The 15,170-nt window shown below is 39.2% G+C and overlaps 1 protein-coding gene across 1 annotated transcript in view; it reads left to right on the top strand.

Annotated features, from left to right (window-relative positions):
* Positions 1–14,471, top strand: part of LOC134663731 (serine-protein kinase ATM) — a 29,571-nt gene extending 15,100 nt beyond the window's left edge. Inside the window, exons 14-35 of the mRNA XM_063520194.1 lie at positions 257–428; positions 940–1,180; positions 1,882–2,123; positions 2,453–2,715; positions 3,284–3,494; positions 3,947–4,232; positions 4,606–5,076; positions 5,685–5,883; positions 6,256–6,421; positions 6,863–6,975; positions 7,062–7,169; positions 7,520–7,749; positions 8,500–8,736; positions 9,089–9,247; positions 9,539–9,645; positions 10,229–10,345; positions 10,558–10,674; positions 11,392–11,576; positions 11,841–11,947; positions 12,208–12,322; positions 12,983–13,116; positions 13,589–14,471. Of these exons, the coding sequence (XP_063376264.1) occupies positions 257–428; positions 940–1,180; positions 1,882–2,123; positions 2,453–2,715; positions 3,284–3,494; positions 3,947–4,232; positions 4,606–5,076; positions 5,685–5,883; positions 6,256–6,421; positions 6,863–6,975; positions 7,062–7,169; positions 7,520–7,749; positions 8,500–8,736; positions 9,089–9,247; positions 9,539–9,645; positions 10,229–10,345; positions 10,558–10,674; positions 11,392–11,576; positions 11,841–11,947; positions 12,208–12,322; positions 12,983–13,116; positions 13,589–13,782 (4,174 nt within the window). The 3' untranslated portion in view covers positions 13,783–14,471. The remainder of the gene's footprint in view (positions 1–256; positions 429–939; positions 1,181–1,881; positions 2,124–2,452; positions 2,716–3,283; positions 3,495–3,946; positions 4,233–4,605; positions 5,077–5,684; positions 5,884–6,255; positions 6,422–6,862; positions 6,976–7,061; positions 7,170–7,519; positions 7,750–8,499; positions 8,737–9,088; positions 9,248–9,538; positions 9,646–10,228; positions 10,346–10,557; positions 10,675–11,391; positions 11,577–11,840; positions 11,948–12,207; positions 12,323–12,982; positions 13,117–13,588) is intronic.
* Positions 14,472–15,170: the final 699 nt, after the last annotated feature.

Below are 15,170 nucleotides of genomic sequence, written 5' to 3'. Positions count from 1 at the left end.
TATTTTTTTGAATTTTAGTCGGTTCGAGTCCCGGGCGAGGCAAGAGATTTTTAGAAAATCTTAAAAAATAAAGGAATGTCTCCTTTAAGTGAAATGAGTCAGCTTAAGCATTTAAGGTAGTTTCCCTCCAGGGCCCGACTTATCTTTCCACCCTGTATACTATGTAGTCTAGTACTGGCGCAATGGCATATGCTACTCTTTTGATGCACCCTTTATCAATCAATGGTTCTTATTATAATCCCACGCCATTTTCCAGCCATGAAGCTTTAAGCAACCTACGCCAATTCGTCAAGTTGAACAAAACTCACGTGAACAAACTGTGCGAGGTATTAAATACGAAGCATTTTTCAGAAGAATGCAAAACGAGCGTCATACATGAAGTCATTCACGCTCTCACCAACATTATGAAATCTTCGTCTGATGATAAGGTTTGCAATCACTTGATATGATAATGTTAGGCAACTTTTGAAGGGTTTCCCATCGAAAAGTGCGTTTCACATTTTAGAGGTATCAGATACTTGTTGTAAAACATTTTTATTGGCAAAACAAAGGTAACACTTACCACACTAACTTTTGAGGAGTCTTCATTAGGCTTAAAACTTTAGCACTAGAAGAGAATCAGGTTTAATTTCTTCAAATAAAATTTAAATAATGGCGACAGCACATAAATCATGTCAAATTTGCAGCTAAGCACTTGATGTTGGAATAGTTACGTATCTTTCGCCATAGTGCTTTCCAGGGTTTCCGCCTTCAACCTTTTGTAAGGCATAAGGGTGTCAGGAATTATGCAAAATATAATCCTATCACTTTTAAATAAAGTTCAAAATGGGTGGGAAATACCTTTTAAAGGCTAAGACTTGATTTTAAACTAGAAGTACTTTTTCAGTCTACACATCAAATTATTGTCTTATTTTATGACATAATTCGGGTCTCTTACAGATCATAATCGAAGCCTGCAACTGTTTGGCAGAGATCGGCACATACGACTTAAAAACCATCGTCACAGTGCCCCCACCGGACACGAAGCGGGTGATACATCTACCGCCGAAACAGAGCTTCGCTTTCGCCGTCGTGGCGGTCCTTGCCGAGGCTCTCTGTGATGACAATCCAGCAGCTACTAATAAGGCTGTTGCGGCTTTGAGTGATCTATTTAAATATCGCGAAGGAAAAGATGCTTTAGGTAAGACAAGAAAGTAGAAGGTTTTGTTTGAACCAATTGTAATATTATTTTCCTTCGTTTATAATATAGGTACGAACATGCACATTAAACACAATCACATGTCATGTAATAACAGCAGAATTTTGGAGTTAACCGATTCGGTGCTGATGACACGCCTGCCGTGTCATCAGAGTTTTTTACGTGTGTGTGGCGTACGACACGGGAGGAGTGTCATCATATTCTATGGCGCATGGCATGGCTGCCGTGTCACGAAATGATTGTTCCGCGCCACAGCCAAAAGTTTTCGAAAATGAAACACGCAACGAATCGGTTAATGGCCTTTTTTTTTCGTACCGATACTAAGTTCAACAGCCAACTGCAACATTGACCAAAGTTATTATTTCAAGCTGCACCGTTTTTCTTTCAATACCGTGCACTTAAGTCACATTACTCTTTCGACATAACGTACACAGATGAGTCCTAAGTGCCGTGAAGTTTCTTGCGTTGCGACTTTAGATAGATTAAAGAGTGACTCGGAGGGGCGCGCAGTTATAAAATCGTCGGGTGACAAGCAAAAGTCACTAACTAACATCATTGAAATTATTGGACAATAGTGTTACAAGTGTAATAAAGTGCATTGTTACTTTAATTTTTTTTGATAGTACTTAGTGAGTTTTGCTTGTCACCCGACGAAATTATGTATCTCACTTATTCATTTACAGAATTAGGGGACGTTAATGTCCAACTACTGAAGCCCTTCTTGTCGCCTAATAGCGGCAGCGACAACTCGGTTTTCAAACTCAGCAGTCGTATGTTAGAAAACTGCTCGGATGTAGCCTTTTGGATCCCAAAAGACAAGGGAGATCACATCCAGTGGTTGGCTAGGATAACCACTGCGCTACTTGATGTGCTGGTGTCTGATACGAATTATATAAAAACTCTGAAAGAAGTATGCAAAATTAAGGTATGAATTTTAGCTTACATTCCCTTGCCAAACCTCTTATTTAATAATGTCAGGTACCATCGCCCACACTGTTTGTTAACTGTCCAACGGGTAACCTTATTACAACAGGCTAAGATACTTACACCGATGGGCAGTTAAGAGTTTTGCTGTTTGTACGCCAAAATTACTTGGCCAAGCCAGTCAATATAAAACTCACATTTATACGACCACTTACGACAAATTTAGTATTCTTTTGAAGTCTATGTTAACCCAATTTTATTATCAACTTGTTTACGATTTAGTATAAATGCTATGCTTTAAAAATTTTCAACAGTTGTATTTTATTTTAGCCAACAATTTGCCAGCACATACTGCCAGGTTTGGTCGGATTACTTCTTTATTCATCACCCGAGACATACATACAGATCTTCAGCGATCAAATAAACAATTTCTTTAAATACGTCTGGAACATGTTCGATGCTGAAATTGACAACAGTGGTGATCGCTGTAACCGCAGCTCAAATGTGATTGGCCATGATCGCAAAATGATTATTCGGTATATGATTGATATTGTTAATTTCGTACGTCTTCAGATGACCCATTATAAGTCGCGGTAAGTGTTTTTCGTTACTCTGTTAGATGTATTAAAGCGTCATAACTGACGGTAAATTTTAACCTAACCGCCTAATACGTACACGATGATGTCGTGAATCGCCATATCGCTATACAAAAGGCGGCAGTCTTATTATTTGAAAAAATCGGTTCAGCTACGCTACGTTTACTTGAAGTTGAGCTTGGAACACAACATTTATTTATTTATTTAAACTTTATTGCACAAAATATATGTACAACAATGTACAAATGGCGAACTTAATGCCAAATTACATTATTAACACATTACAACATTATTGTGACCTGACAAACAACTTTTGACATGCCTCTTCGCTTAACTGTACTCTATATTGGCAAAGTTCTTTTGTACGGGAAACGGGAAAATGCCCGATAAATTTCATACTCTAAAATAAAATCTTAAAATGTATTAAGGTACGTCCAGATCTGGCGAATGCGTCACGAACGCGCCTATTTACGAAGAGCGTATGTAGTCTGATGATATATGCACTTGCAATGCGCGGGTGATTCGGAATTGACGCCCTGGCTTTGATAAAGTGAAATTCTTCCAGCCCTGACCGTACCCCAGTGGACGCACTGAACTACTTGAGGCTGGACTACGACAAGGTGGCCTGGGCGGCCTCCGTGGCCGACCAGAACTTGGTGGCGATATATTACGGGGAGCTTTGGGCCGTCGCCCAGAACGGCGGCGTTCCTCCGCCTTCGCCTGAACGCACTACCAATCTGGACGGTGGTGACAATATTCAGAGGATTTTCAGAAAGGTCCGACAGAATACTTGATTAAAACTTCATGCTTGAAATGTTTGACTTACGCCCATTGTAAAGCTGAAGCTGAGATAGCGTAAGGGGGGCGGGATGGTCTCAAAGTATAGAAATTGTAATCCTAATGGAAGATAAGACTTATGGTCAAATTATAACTTTTTATATTATAGGGTTACCAAATGGAAGACCTTGTCAATTTTCAGCATAGATAACTCTTCAGGCTACATTTGTACATATAACATGGGATTAGAAACCCTCGCGTTATCTTACTATGAAACTCGCTTGTGGCTCGGTTTAAAAAACCGTCTTCGAGGTTTCGCTTATCGTTATTAGATATCAGGCTATTTTGCGTAACTTTTTCTGAATGGAATTCTGTACCTGATATCCGTCAATAGTCCGATATCAAATCATGCATATCAGTTGCAAAAATGACCATTAAATACCCGTTCCAGTGTTTCGTATCTATCGGCGAAATGGATGCTGTCGACGGCTGCGGCACAGCGCATCTGACAAGCGAAGAAGAGAAGCGGAATCACCTCATCAACACGGGCCAATACGCTGACGCTCTGTTGTCTCACGACATCGCCTTGTCTGGCAATCCTTCAACGGACCTGCAGTTGGGCGTTGTGAGGTCGTTGTACAAGTCTGGCATGCATCATTTGGCCCTGCAGTACATTAAGTCGCTACCGGAGAATGATCAGCTTAATGATGTTAAGTATGATTGCCTGACCTGTCTTGGTGAGTTCTGGTTTATGTTTGGGGTTTTACAATGTACGGACACCCTACTCTCACGATTTCGTCGTATTTTCTGGAGACAGCTTAACGATGTCAAGAAGTATGATTGTAACTTGTTTGAGTTCTGGTTTAAAAGTAGGTACTTATATAAAATTGCAAACATTAATTTACCACATTCCTCCATAATCATGACGACATAGTGCGATGTTATTAATATTTATAAAGATAAATCATTCCATATCTTAGCTTCAATTTGAAATCAACCTTATCGACATCTGACAATGTGGTACCTTTTGGTTGAAAACCTCACAGATGTAAGGTATGGTGTGGAATATTTACATCATTACAGTCATAAAAAATATGATTGTTGTTTTAGGAGATTGGAACCACTTCGTTGATACAAAAGATTTGGAAGAGAAGTGCAAGACTTCAATGAAAACTCCTCTGTCGCTTATAAAAGCACTGCGCTACGCCTGTCTCAGAGACTGTCTAAACGTGCAAGCAGAACAGAACCTGGGCTCTAAGCTTACTCTACCCCTGGACAGAGCAAAACTTGCTGTTTCCAAATGGTGCGAGAACTTCAATATGGAAAACTGTCAGAACGTGTACAGAGTTGTAGCAAATTTGCAACTTTTTAGTGACATTGAAGAATACTTTTTAGTCAGAAGCAATAAACTAACGGTAAATAGTTTATTGAGTAACTGGAAAGTCGAGAAACTGCCTTCGTTTCATGATTTTAAACACATGGAGTCATTGATATCGCAAAGGAGTTTGATACTGGAACATGCCGGGAAAAATTACAATACATTTTTAAAGGATATTGTATCGCTCCAGCTGCAATACGCAGGTATGAAAACGCTAGTATGTATTACTTGTCAAGTGAAACAATATGCCAGCTCGAGTATTTATAAAACGCAGCCCTAAGTCACAACTCTGTGATAATTTTTAATGATTTTCTTTCTCCTACTAATTGCATCCAGTACAAATCTGCAGGTCTGTTGTTCTGTTGGTCGTGTGCATATATGACATTTAAGACTTTAATTACTTTACACCTATGATGGACTGAACTGATTGATTGTCCACGGATGGTAACATACGTTGGCCTAGGACGCGCAGTTTGGACCATTTGTCTACATTCCCTTCTTTTTATTGGTTAACTTACATCAAACATTCTGATACCGAATACCTATTGCACTCTCAATACTGCACCTTATATAAAGTTCCCATTTATTTACTATCTCACAACATAATGATTACAGTACAAATCTCACAAAAAATAAATCACGCTTAAAACTAATTACTTACTGCTACTTAAATCTAACGTAAAAACTAGATAAAACTAAAACATAACTAAATATAAAAAATCTCCCTCAACTGACCCGCTTCCGGGAAACTCCCGAAAATGCTGGCGACCTTATATAAATACCTAATTAATACGATAATATGATGTTACAGAATTGGGACTGTCCAATGGAAGACTTCAAATGGCTCAACGTCTGTTGTCCGTCGCCAAGAATTTGCAAAATAGTGACTCGGTGTCTTTGGTGGAGAGCCGAGTGTCCTGGGCTAAAGGCCACAGGGAAATCGCGCTTTCTCTTATTCGCATGATGGGAGACCGCACTGATGACATTGAACTTCATGCTGCGTCGCTAAGGTATTTTACCCATACAGGATGACTTTAATTAATACTTTTATTAATTAGACTCTGGCATATCTTAAAAATATAATTAAGTTTAAACTAGTTTGTTAGTTAAATTTTATTAATCATTATTTAGTATTTAGTTTTCACTGATATTTCTGTATAACGCTATATTTAGAGTTATCAATTGTACTCAGATGACAGTTAATACGAAAGTAGAAAAAAAATCTATAGTATTTTTTTCTATGAAAATGAAAATTATTGATACGATCAAAGTACTTTAATATATGGGCAATAAGGTCGAGTGTAGATTATGGGCACTTTTCCGTATGGATATTTTTAGACTTGACTGTAAGGTAAGGTGCATAATCTGTTTTATCTTTTCAGACAATATGGAATGTGGATGGCCGAATCGAAATTTGATAATCCCAGAGACATAATAAACAAATTTCTGAAGAAAAGTCTCGATGTTTTGGCTGGAAGCGACCACAGGCAAACAAGACTCAAAGTTTACCACGACATTGCAAAATTCGCAGACTCCGAATACAAACAGGTACGTAATAAATGAAATATACTCTGTTTAACCAAATAGTCACACCAGGGCACAGAATAAATAATAGTACAGGGGCGCAGAACAGGGCAGGGTAACGTTCTCTTGTGTCAGAGGCCTGTTTGGGTCACTCAGCCAGTGAAGTAAGTAACCGCTTATAGCTAGGGAACTTAACAATACAATACTCTTTATTGCACACCTCATATAGCTTAGGTACAACAAATGTGTAGAACATAAATAAAGACAATTAGATGGAGGTAACAACAGGCGCTCTTATCGCTTAAGAGCGATCTCTTCCAGACCTTTGGTTATCAGGGACAATAAAATCGGACTATATGGTTAACTTAGTTTTTAAAGCAATTTATAGCCTAAACGCATCCCCATTTCTATTCGTTACAGTCCATAGCTTTTACGTATATGGCTTATACTAATATTGTTTTTCAGGTAGTTTCATATATGAATTCTTCAATTTTTGAACACAAATTGAAATGTATGGAAAATATGAAGGATGCAGCAGACTCCCTGAGAACTACATCAACGCAACAGCAATTGACCAGGTACGTAGGCGCTAGGTATATGAACCTAAATATTGTTTCACATAATTTCGATTGTTTAATTGAAATTTATATTTGTATTTTATAAGGGATGAAAAGAAATATCTGGCGACTACGAGAGGATTGAGTAACTTGGACGAGGCAGATATTGCAAATACAAAGGCGGAGAAGCAACGATATTTGCAATTAGCTATGAGGTGAGTAAACTAGCCCTGATATTTTAGTGCATCATCAATATCATCATTTAAATGTTTAGGTATTCGGACTTTCAGTGGACATAAGTAGTCCGCTAATTTAAATATGTATTAAAAGTTTGTTAAAAGCTTACGAGTTATAATTTTATTTGTAAACATTATTAACTTAGAATTGGACCTCATTGAATTACTGTGCGATGTCTTAGGTTTTTCTATGAATAATGTTACGTTTAAAGAGTAGCTCGATTAGACTATAGAACAAACGAAACAACAAAATGGTGATCAAGTCCAAACGCTTCAGCATAAAATATGTATAATATCGTTTTGTGACCTCATTTTCACCATTATCACAGGTACTATCTGCTATCTCTAAAGCACAGCGAAGAGAACAACCTATCAGTGTTCCGCGTCATCTCCCTATGGCTGGCCAACCCAGGCTTAGAGTTGGACGCGGACGGCGACAGTTTCGTGGCGCTGTTACGCGCGTTGCCTTCACGCAAGTTCCTAGCGGCGCTTCCACAGTTGGCGCCTCGGCTGGCACAGGACACCGGGGCGTTTGCTGAAAATTTGAACAATATTTTGAGTAAGATTTAGATTTCCAAGTTTTTAACCCTTTATTACGCAATGTAGATAAGCTCTTTATGGCTAGCCAACCCGGCAAGCAAGACGCAAGAGACCGAACAAGTAAACTTGAACAAGATCTCGATTCCCGTGGCTTTTAACCCTTTATGAAAACAAAGTGGATCATATCTCTATAACTATTAGCTAACGCGGGGCTTGAGCTAGACGAAGATGGCGGTAGCCTTGAGACGCTGTTACGCGCTATGCCCTCGCGCAAGCTTCTAGCGTTCCTTAACCCTTTATAAGGCATAAGCGTGTCAGGAATTATGCAAAATTAAATCTTATCACTATGAAATAAAGTTAAAAACCAGGTGGGAAATATATTCCCTCTGCCTTATAAAGGCTTAACCAACTCCCAGCCATTCGAAACACAAACTTCTAATTCGGGAGGTGGAGGTAACTTTTCTGTCGATACGATATCGTGAGAGTGGGAGTGTTGGTAGTATTGTGGGAATAAACACATAGTACTAGTAGTTCCCGCTCGCATGTTCATATCCGAGTGTCCGACACTATAACCGTGTCCGAAACATTTTGTTTAACGTTACCCATTATTTGTTCCTCGAATGCGGGGAAGAACAAAGAACAAGAGTGCACTCTCCCCATCTTTTTCAGCCTAAACAACTCCGGTAATGACATGCTTATTATAAATTTGACTCTGCACGGGGCGAACAAGTTAGCACAGACACTGCTAACATTTTTCTGTTTTCACCAGAACGTTGCGCGAAAGAGCACCCGCACCACACTCTCCCCATCCTCTTTAGTCTCAAGAATTCAGACAAAGACATGCGCATCCTGAACGCGAGTCGGCACGCGGCAGGCGATGCGCCCACATCGACGCAAGAGCCTCCGGAGCCGCGCGTTGGAGCGACTGAGGCATTGATATCGGCGTTGGCGGCTGAAAGCTCGGCTCTAGCTAAAATTATAGCACAGATGGAATGCATGTGCGATGGTTAGTACTACCATAATCTTCTTATTGTCCTCAGTTACGATTATAACTCAGACTTTTCATAAAACGAACCTTAATCAGGCGTGGCTCACTCCGCGATTTCGTCGCGTCGCTACGTGTACATGTGGCCACACCAGTTTTGGTGTCTAGCAGTAGTAGTTGCCGCGCACCGCTATAGAACGGACGTCTACTTGCGCTTGTATCTCTCTTAATAGACGCGTTTTCTTAGAGAGTGAACCTTCTGTACCTAGTTAGTACTATTATTAGTACAGTTGTATGATACCCATGTCGCTACATCCTCTGCGCATAACGCATAACCTCGTCCATCCGTTGTTTTGACCTTATGTTTTTCCAGCTACAATAAGCTTCGCAAACTACAAAACTAAGGAGAAAGCTCAAAAACAAATGATACCGTCCGCTGAACTGATACACCGACTCGGTCGGCTGGACGCTATACCTGTGCCGATTGATACGATACCTGTGAGGCATGACTGTAACTATTCGTATCTACCAAGTAAGTCAATGTGGTGTTCGTTTTAGCAATTAAGAAAGGAATCAAAATTAAAACTTTCTGCTTTCATAATACCTATATTGACTTGGTAGGTATAAATAATATTGACTTTAGAATTAAAATACAAACTGTTGACACGCTCGTAGATCGCTACGTAGTTCTGAAAGCATTCAAAATCCTCCGAAGAACTCTTAATACATTTGTTGTATATTTTCCAAGAATAGTTCATGTAATATGTATGTACATAATTATTATCAATACATATCTTAATAAAATATTTAATTTATTTTTTAGCTATCGATTCATTCGAGAACAGTTTTGAACTAGTTGGGGGCATAAACTGCCCAAAGAAAATCATCTGTAGAAGTTCAGATGGAAGGAGAAGGATCGTTTTAGTAAAGGTATGACGCTCTGTTTATTAAATCACATAAATTGTATGTTATTTACAGTATAAAAAAATACAGTTTAAACTGCAAAACGTAATTGAAGACCAAAAAAAGTAAGGAATGTTGCCACTTTTTTACTAGCGCATCTTGTATTTATGTAAAAATAAGTAAATTAAAGTACTTTTTAAATCGTAGGAGTAAAATTACTAATAAATAAATTATTTTACCGTGATTAATTATCAAAAGGAATTTACTATTTTACAAACAAATTATTGCAGTGGCAACATTGTCTTACTTTTTTTGGTCTTGAATTACGTTTTGCAGTATAGTTAGTACATCAACGAGACTAAAACCTTTCAGTGCCTGCTGGTTTCTCACAATAAAACCGCTCTAAGAAATAAAATACTGAAACACTCCATTATTGCACCAAAACGTTTGGCACATATACTTGGCCAAGCAGATCTTGTCAGTAGAAAAAGGCGGCAAATTTGAAAAATGTAGGTGCGAAGGGATATCGCCCCATAGAAAATATGAATTTCGCGCCTTTTTTTACTGACAAGATTTGCTTGACCATCTATACATGTGTTATTTTATTCAGGGCGAGGACGATCTGAGGCAGGATGCCGTCATGCAACAAGTGTTCAACATTGTAAACACATTGCTGGAAAGGAACCCTGTGACCAGCCGAAATAAGCTTCTTATACGAACATACAAGGTAGGTATACTTACAAGTGTAAAAATATGGATGTATGTATACTACTTACCATTGGCCGACCATAAATACAGTGGAACATATTATTATAGACATTTATTTTGCAGATATTTTTGAGTAACATGTGTTTTCCGTCTCTGTTTTTCCACATATATATATTTTTTGTATATAGATACGTAGCTAACATACATAGCTAATTTAAAAAACTTTGAAAGGTGGTGCCGATGTCTCGTCAGTCGGGGGTGCTGGAATGGTGCGAAGGTACGCTGCCACTGGGTGCTTACTTAGTGGGCACTGGCACCACGGGTGCTCACGCGCGTTATCGGCCGAAGGTAATTAACGAGTTAATTATTAACATAATAAAAGACATGCTGTTGTGTATGTCCCACAAAAGTTCACTTTTCTGCCGCGGCTAGCATTGTCATAACACTCGTAACTTTTAGTTCCCACAACCCAACACGCACTTACCTACATAGCATGGACAGTTCTATAGTAGTTAAGAGTGGGAATAGGGTATTTTCCTACTAGTCAAATCAGTTACTTTTTTAGAACTGTCAAAACGATTTGCTAATATGGAATTTATCTGAAACATTACATCGTGACGTCACCGTTAACTCACCTACTTTTTATATTTCTATCCGATTTATTAAATAGAACTTGTGTTTTTAAAATGACTGCTATCTATGTTTTTCTAATAATTATCAGGTGCTTTATTTCATGCATGGTGTAAAATATAATACCCTGTAGAGGCAATATTGCTCTACCTATGACTCTGAGTATAGACTCGCCCTAAACTATTATATGATTGCCCATACCGCACTTTCTCCAACAATTACGATCCTCACTTTCTACCTGTACCATATGACTGAGGCACTTGCCCTGTGAAAGAATTTGACATAAGTATATGACCTCATTGAATTTTAGTAACTCATAAATAGAGCCTTCGTTTTAAATTTGATTTGATACAAAGGATAAAGCCTTTTCAATGACTCCTATTAGTTATGTGAAGGCAAATTTAAAACGACGCCTTGTCGCTTCGTTTATTCCAGGATATGACATGCGCCGCTGCTCGTACCAAATTCACCACAATACAGAACAGAAGGACGTTGTCAGAGAAGTTGGCCATTTTCATGAACATACTGAAGAATTTCAAGCCAGTTTTCCACAACTTCTTTACTGAACAGTATCTAGATCCTGTGACCTGGTATGAACGGCGCCTGGCTTACACCAAAAGGTAACCTGAACATTCTTAATTCCATTATTTGGAAACATTATGGTGAAATTCATGGATATGATATATCGTCACTACTTTGAATAAATCTCGTATCCCACGCTGCTACTCAAACTTGAAACGCAGTAACTCTGTATGCATCCCATACATAGTTACCACGTTTTTCTTTCGATGTTTTTTTTCTAAACTACCGAGTCCCGATATTCATTCACAGTCGTTTTATGTCAAATAAAATCTATAATTTGATGAAGTTTTTCTTGATTTCAGTGTTGCTACGTCGTCGATGATGGGGTATATCTTAGGTTTAGGAGACAGGCACGTTCAAAATATTCTAATTGACAAGAATACTGCTGAAGTGGTGCATATCGATTTTGGTAAATACTTTACATCCAACTGTGTACTACCATTACTTACCGTAAAATCTCCAAACTAAATATATAACACCGAACCAACACCGAAACACCGAACACAATATTAAATATGTAACATCGAAAATGAAATCTAAAGCTTAAGAAGCAAATTATTTGCTTGAAAAAATCAGACAAAATTAAAAGAAGACCATGGACACCATGGTAGTTTTGGATCATAGTAGTTCCTGAGTTCTTATGGTACTTATACACAAAAATATTTTCAGGAATCGCGTTCGACCAAGGAAAAGCGCTTCCAACGCCCGAAACGATACCGTTCCGTTTGACGCAGGACATGATCGCTGGGTTTGGATCCAGTGGAGTGGAAGGCATCTTTAGAAAGTGATTATCAATATTTTATTTTTAATGCCTAGACTAGAATAACTTGTATAGGAGACTGTATAGGCCCGCACAGGTTCTTGATTGTAGATGGGAAGTGTCAATGCCTAGTTATGGTTTTCGATACAAGCCACGTGGCAGACTTATGCCACCATGTGGCTTGCACCCGGTCCGCGACCTTGGTGCGGTCCGGCGCACGTTCGACGTTCGACAGTACCAACTTCCGGGTCCGGTGCGGTCGTAGACATTATTAAATGCGCACGGTCCCTATTGGTTACAATACAACCTCAAACCTGTATTCTATACCAATCACGTACATATTTCGCTGGCCCAATATTACAGGGTTTTATGTTTCACTTTTATCGAATTGAAATTTGAACATTGTCATCTTCTTCTTCCTAGCCTTATCCCATTTACTTGGGGTCGGCTCTCCTTATATGGCGTCGCCAGGAGCGTCTGTCCTGGGTCGTCTCTGGTGGTATTCTTTTTTCTTTAAGGTCCTTTTTTACAGGACCTATCCATGTTGTCTTGGGCCAAATTTGAACTTTGTCATAATGACATTAAGTCGAATTTCAACTATCTTGAAAATGTAACATAGAACCCTGTAATATTGGGCCAGCGATTTGTCAATACCCTATAATCTATTTAATAATTTTTTGTCAGATCCTGTGAAAAAACTATGCAACTGTTGCGCGATAACCATGAAACTTTATTGACAATATTAGAGGTTCTGCTCTGTGATCCGCTGTACGCGTGGACTACGAAGAAGTTCCGAACGACGCAAAAAGATGCAAATGGTGAGTTAACTGACTTTGTAAAGTTATTTATTTATGCTTCAAAATGTTCGATTATGTTCTGTTTTTTTTTGTACGCAATTTAGTCCCGTTTAGTACAAGGTTCATTATGTCTAAGATATGGAGTGCACCCAGAAAGGGCAATTCCCGGTCTCGCTGTACAAACTCACGGCTGCCTAGGCCCACGGCCCACACTGGGACCCACAGGAAACTATATAAAGAAGAAGAAAGTGTAGTGTAGTGTAGACATGGCTTGGCCGAGAGTCCGAGACATTGCGCCGTGCGGTGCGATTACTTCGGTTTGATGATTCACGTTCTGGTTTTACTTTTTAACTTCTATTTTTCTTATCAAACTGCACAACGGGACTTAATCTTAAAACTTAAATACGCGATTAAGTCCCGTTGTGCAGTTTGATAATGTTTAATAATCGTGAAAGTTTAAATCAGTGTTCTATTTTTCTGTTTTGAACTTTAGTGGCGCGACCAACGAGCTCAGTGGCGGACCTGGCCGAGCGGGCCCTGCTGGCCGTGGGCAGCAAACTGCACGGCACGGAGGACGGCGCGGCGGGCGGCGTGGCGGTGCCGGGGCAGGTCGCGCGGCTCATTCGCTCCGCCACCGACCCCGCCAACCTGTGCCGGCTCTACCACGGCTGGCAACCTTACTTGTGATTGTAGTCATTGTTTATCTTCTAACTTAGGGCTCATTTAGACGATGCGAGAATTCGCATGCGAGTTTCATACCATTGAGGGTTTTGATTAGTCGGTTGAATTGGACGTAATCCATAGTCCGCAATGTTACTAAAATCGCATACGAGTTAGCGCGCCGTCTAAATCAGCCCTTACTCTCTCATAATCTGTTGTGCCGATGTAGGATTGTTAGATTAGAGATAAGATTTGAGGCGATTACAAATCCCTGTGTAGCCAAGCTACCCTTTGACTGGCAAACTTGTGATTGTTTATCGTGACTTACTGAATAAATGTTATCACGTAGGTATCCATTACCCACGATTTTAAATCCATAATATGTGTAGGTTAAGCTACCGTTCGACAGCCAAACTTGTTATTGTTAAAAAAGTGATGTGTGAGCGTTTTAAGTGTTAATTATTATGTGTGATCCGTTATGGCATTATTTTTTTTGTTTCAATAGAACCAACCAATGTTTAATTTTAATTAAGTTAAAGTATTCTTTGATTTAAATTGTGAAATAATTTTTAAAACCGCAAACTGCAAGCGATACATTTTTAACTAACCCATCAACCGGTTGCCCCTTTTCGCCTTTCGGTTGACAAAGCCGCCTGTACGTAATTCTTTATGTTCGTTATTATGATTGATGTTGAATAAATACGGATTTTATTTTACTGCCTATTTAGTGCTCCTCATTGCATGCCTAGTATATAAATAATCCCTAGATTGGCGTAAGTTGGCCATTTAATCCAGGTGGGCAAGTTGAAAGAGGCTATACAATTAACCAATGGGAGCGCCCTAGTATCTTACAATTTGGGTAGCAGCGACTCGGACGTGTGTTACTAAAGATCAATATGGGTCTAATTGCTTTGCACCAATTTGTTGTATGGTGGTCATTCGACGGGTTTATTTAGTTACCAGACAGAACTGAGGGCCTACGCGAACAATTAAAGCGTAATTAGAGTGACAAAAGATAATGCCCGCAATTTGCTAACTTCGGTATGTTGCTTAGTTCTGTCTGGTAACTTAACTGCTTTAAGTGCTGAAGCTGTTCGAATCCTATCGAAAGTAAATAGGGATAAACTGTTTCATAAGCTCTACCGAATCCACTAGATTTATTCTAGTGGATTGCGTAGACTTGTCACAAGGCCAGACAATAAGGTTTTGCTACCCTTGATACTTGCACCGAGGTATCATAAGCCGTTGAAAAGGCAAAGTTTATAAAATTTGCTTTACGATAGCTTTGCGGGGCAATACAAGCTCATCCTATTTCCCCAAATTTATAAGGGTTATATATTACCTGCACCGTGTGCAAATATTTTGATCTAAAAACGAAACGCAACATGCAATGTCACTGTCACTTTGACAGCCGA

Source organism: Cydia fagiglandana, chromosome 4, assembly GCF_963556715.1.
Source record: "Cydia fagiglandana chromosome 4, ilCydFagi1.1, whole genome shotgun sequence".
NCBI classification, from domain to species: Eukaryota; Metazoa; Arthropoda; class Insecta; order Lepidoptera; family Tortricidae; genus Cydia; species Cydia fagiglandana.
This window is presented reverse-complemented; position numbering and strand designations above follow the sequence as displayed.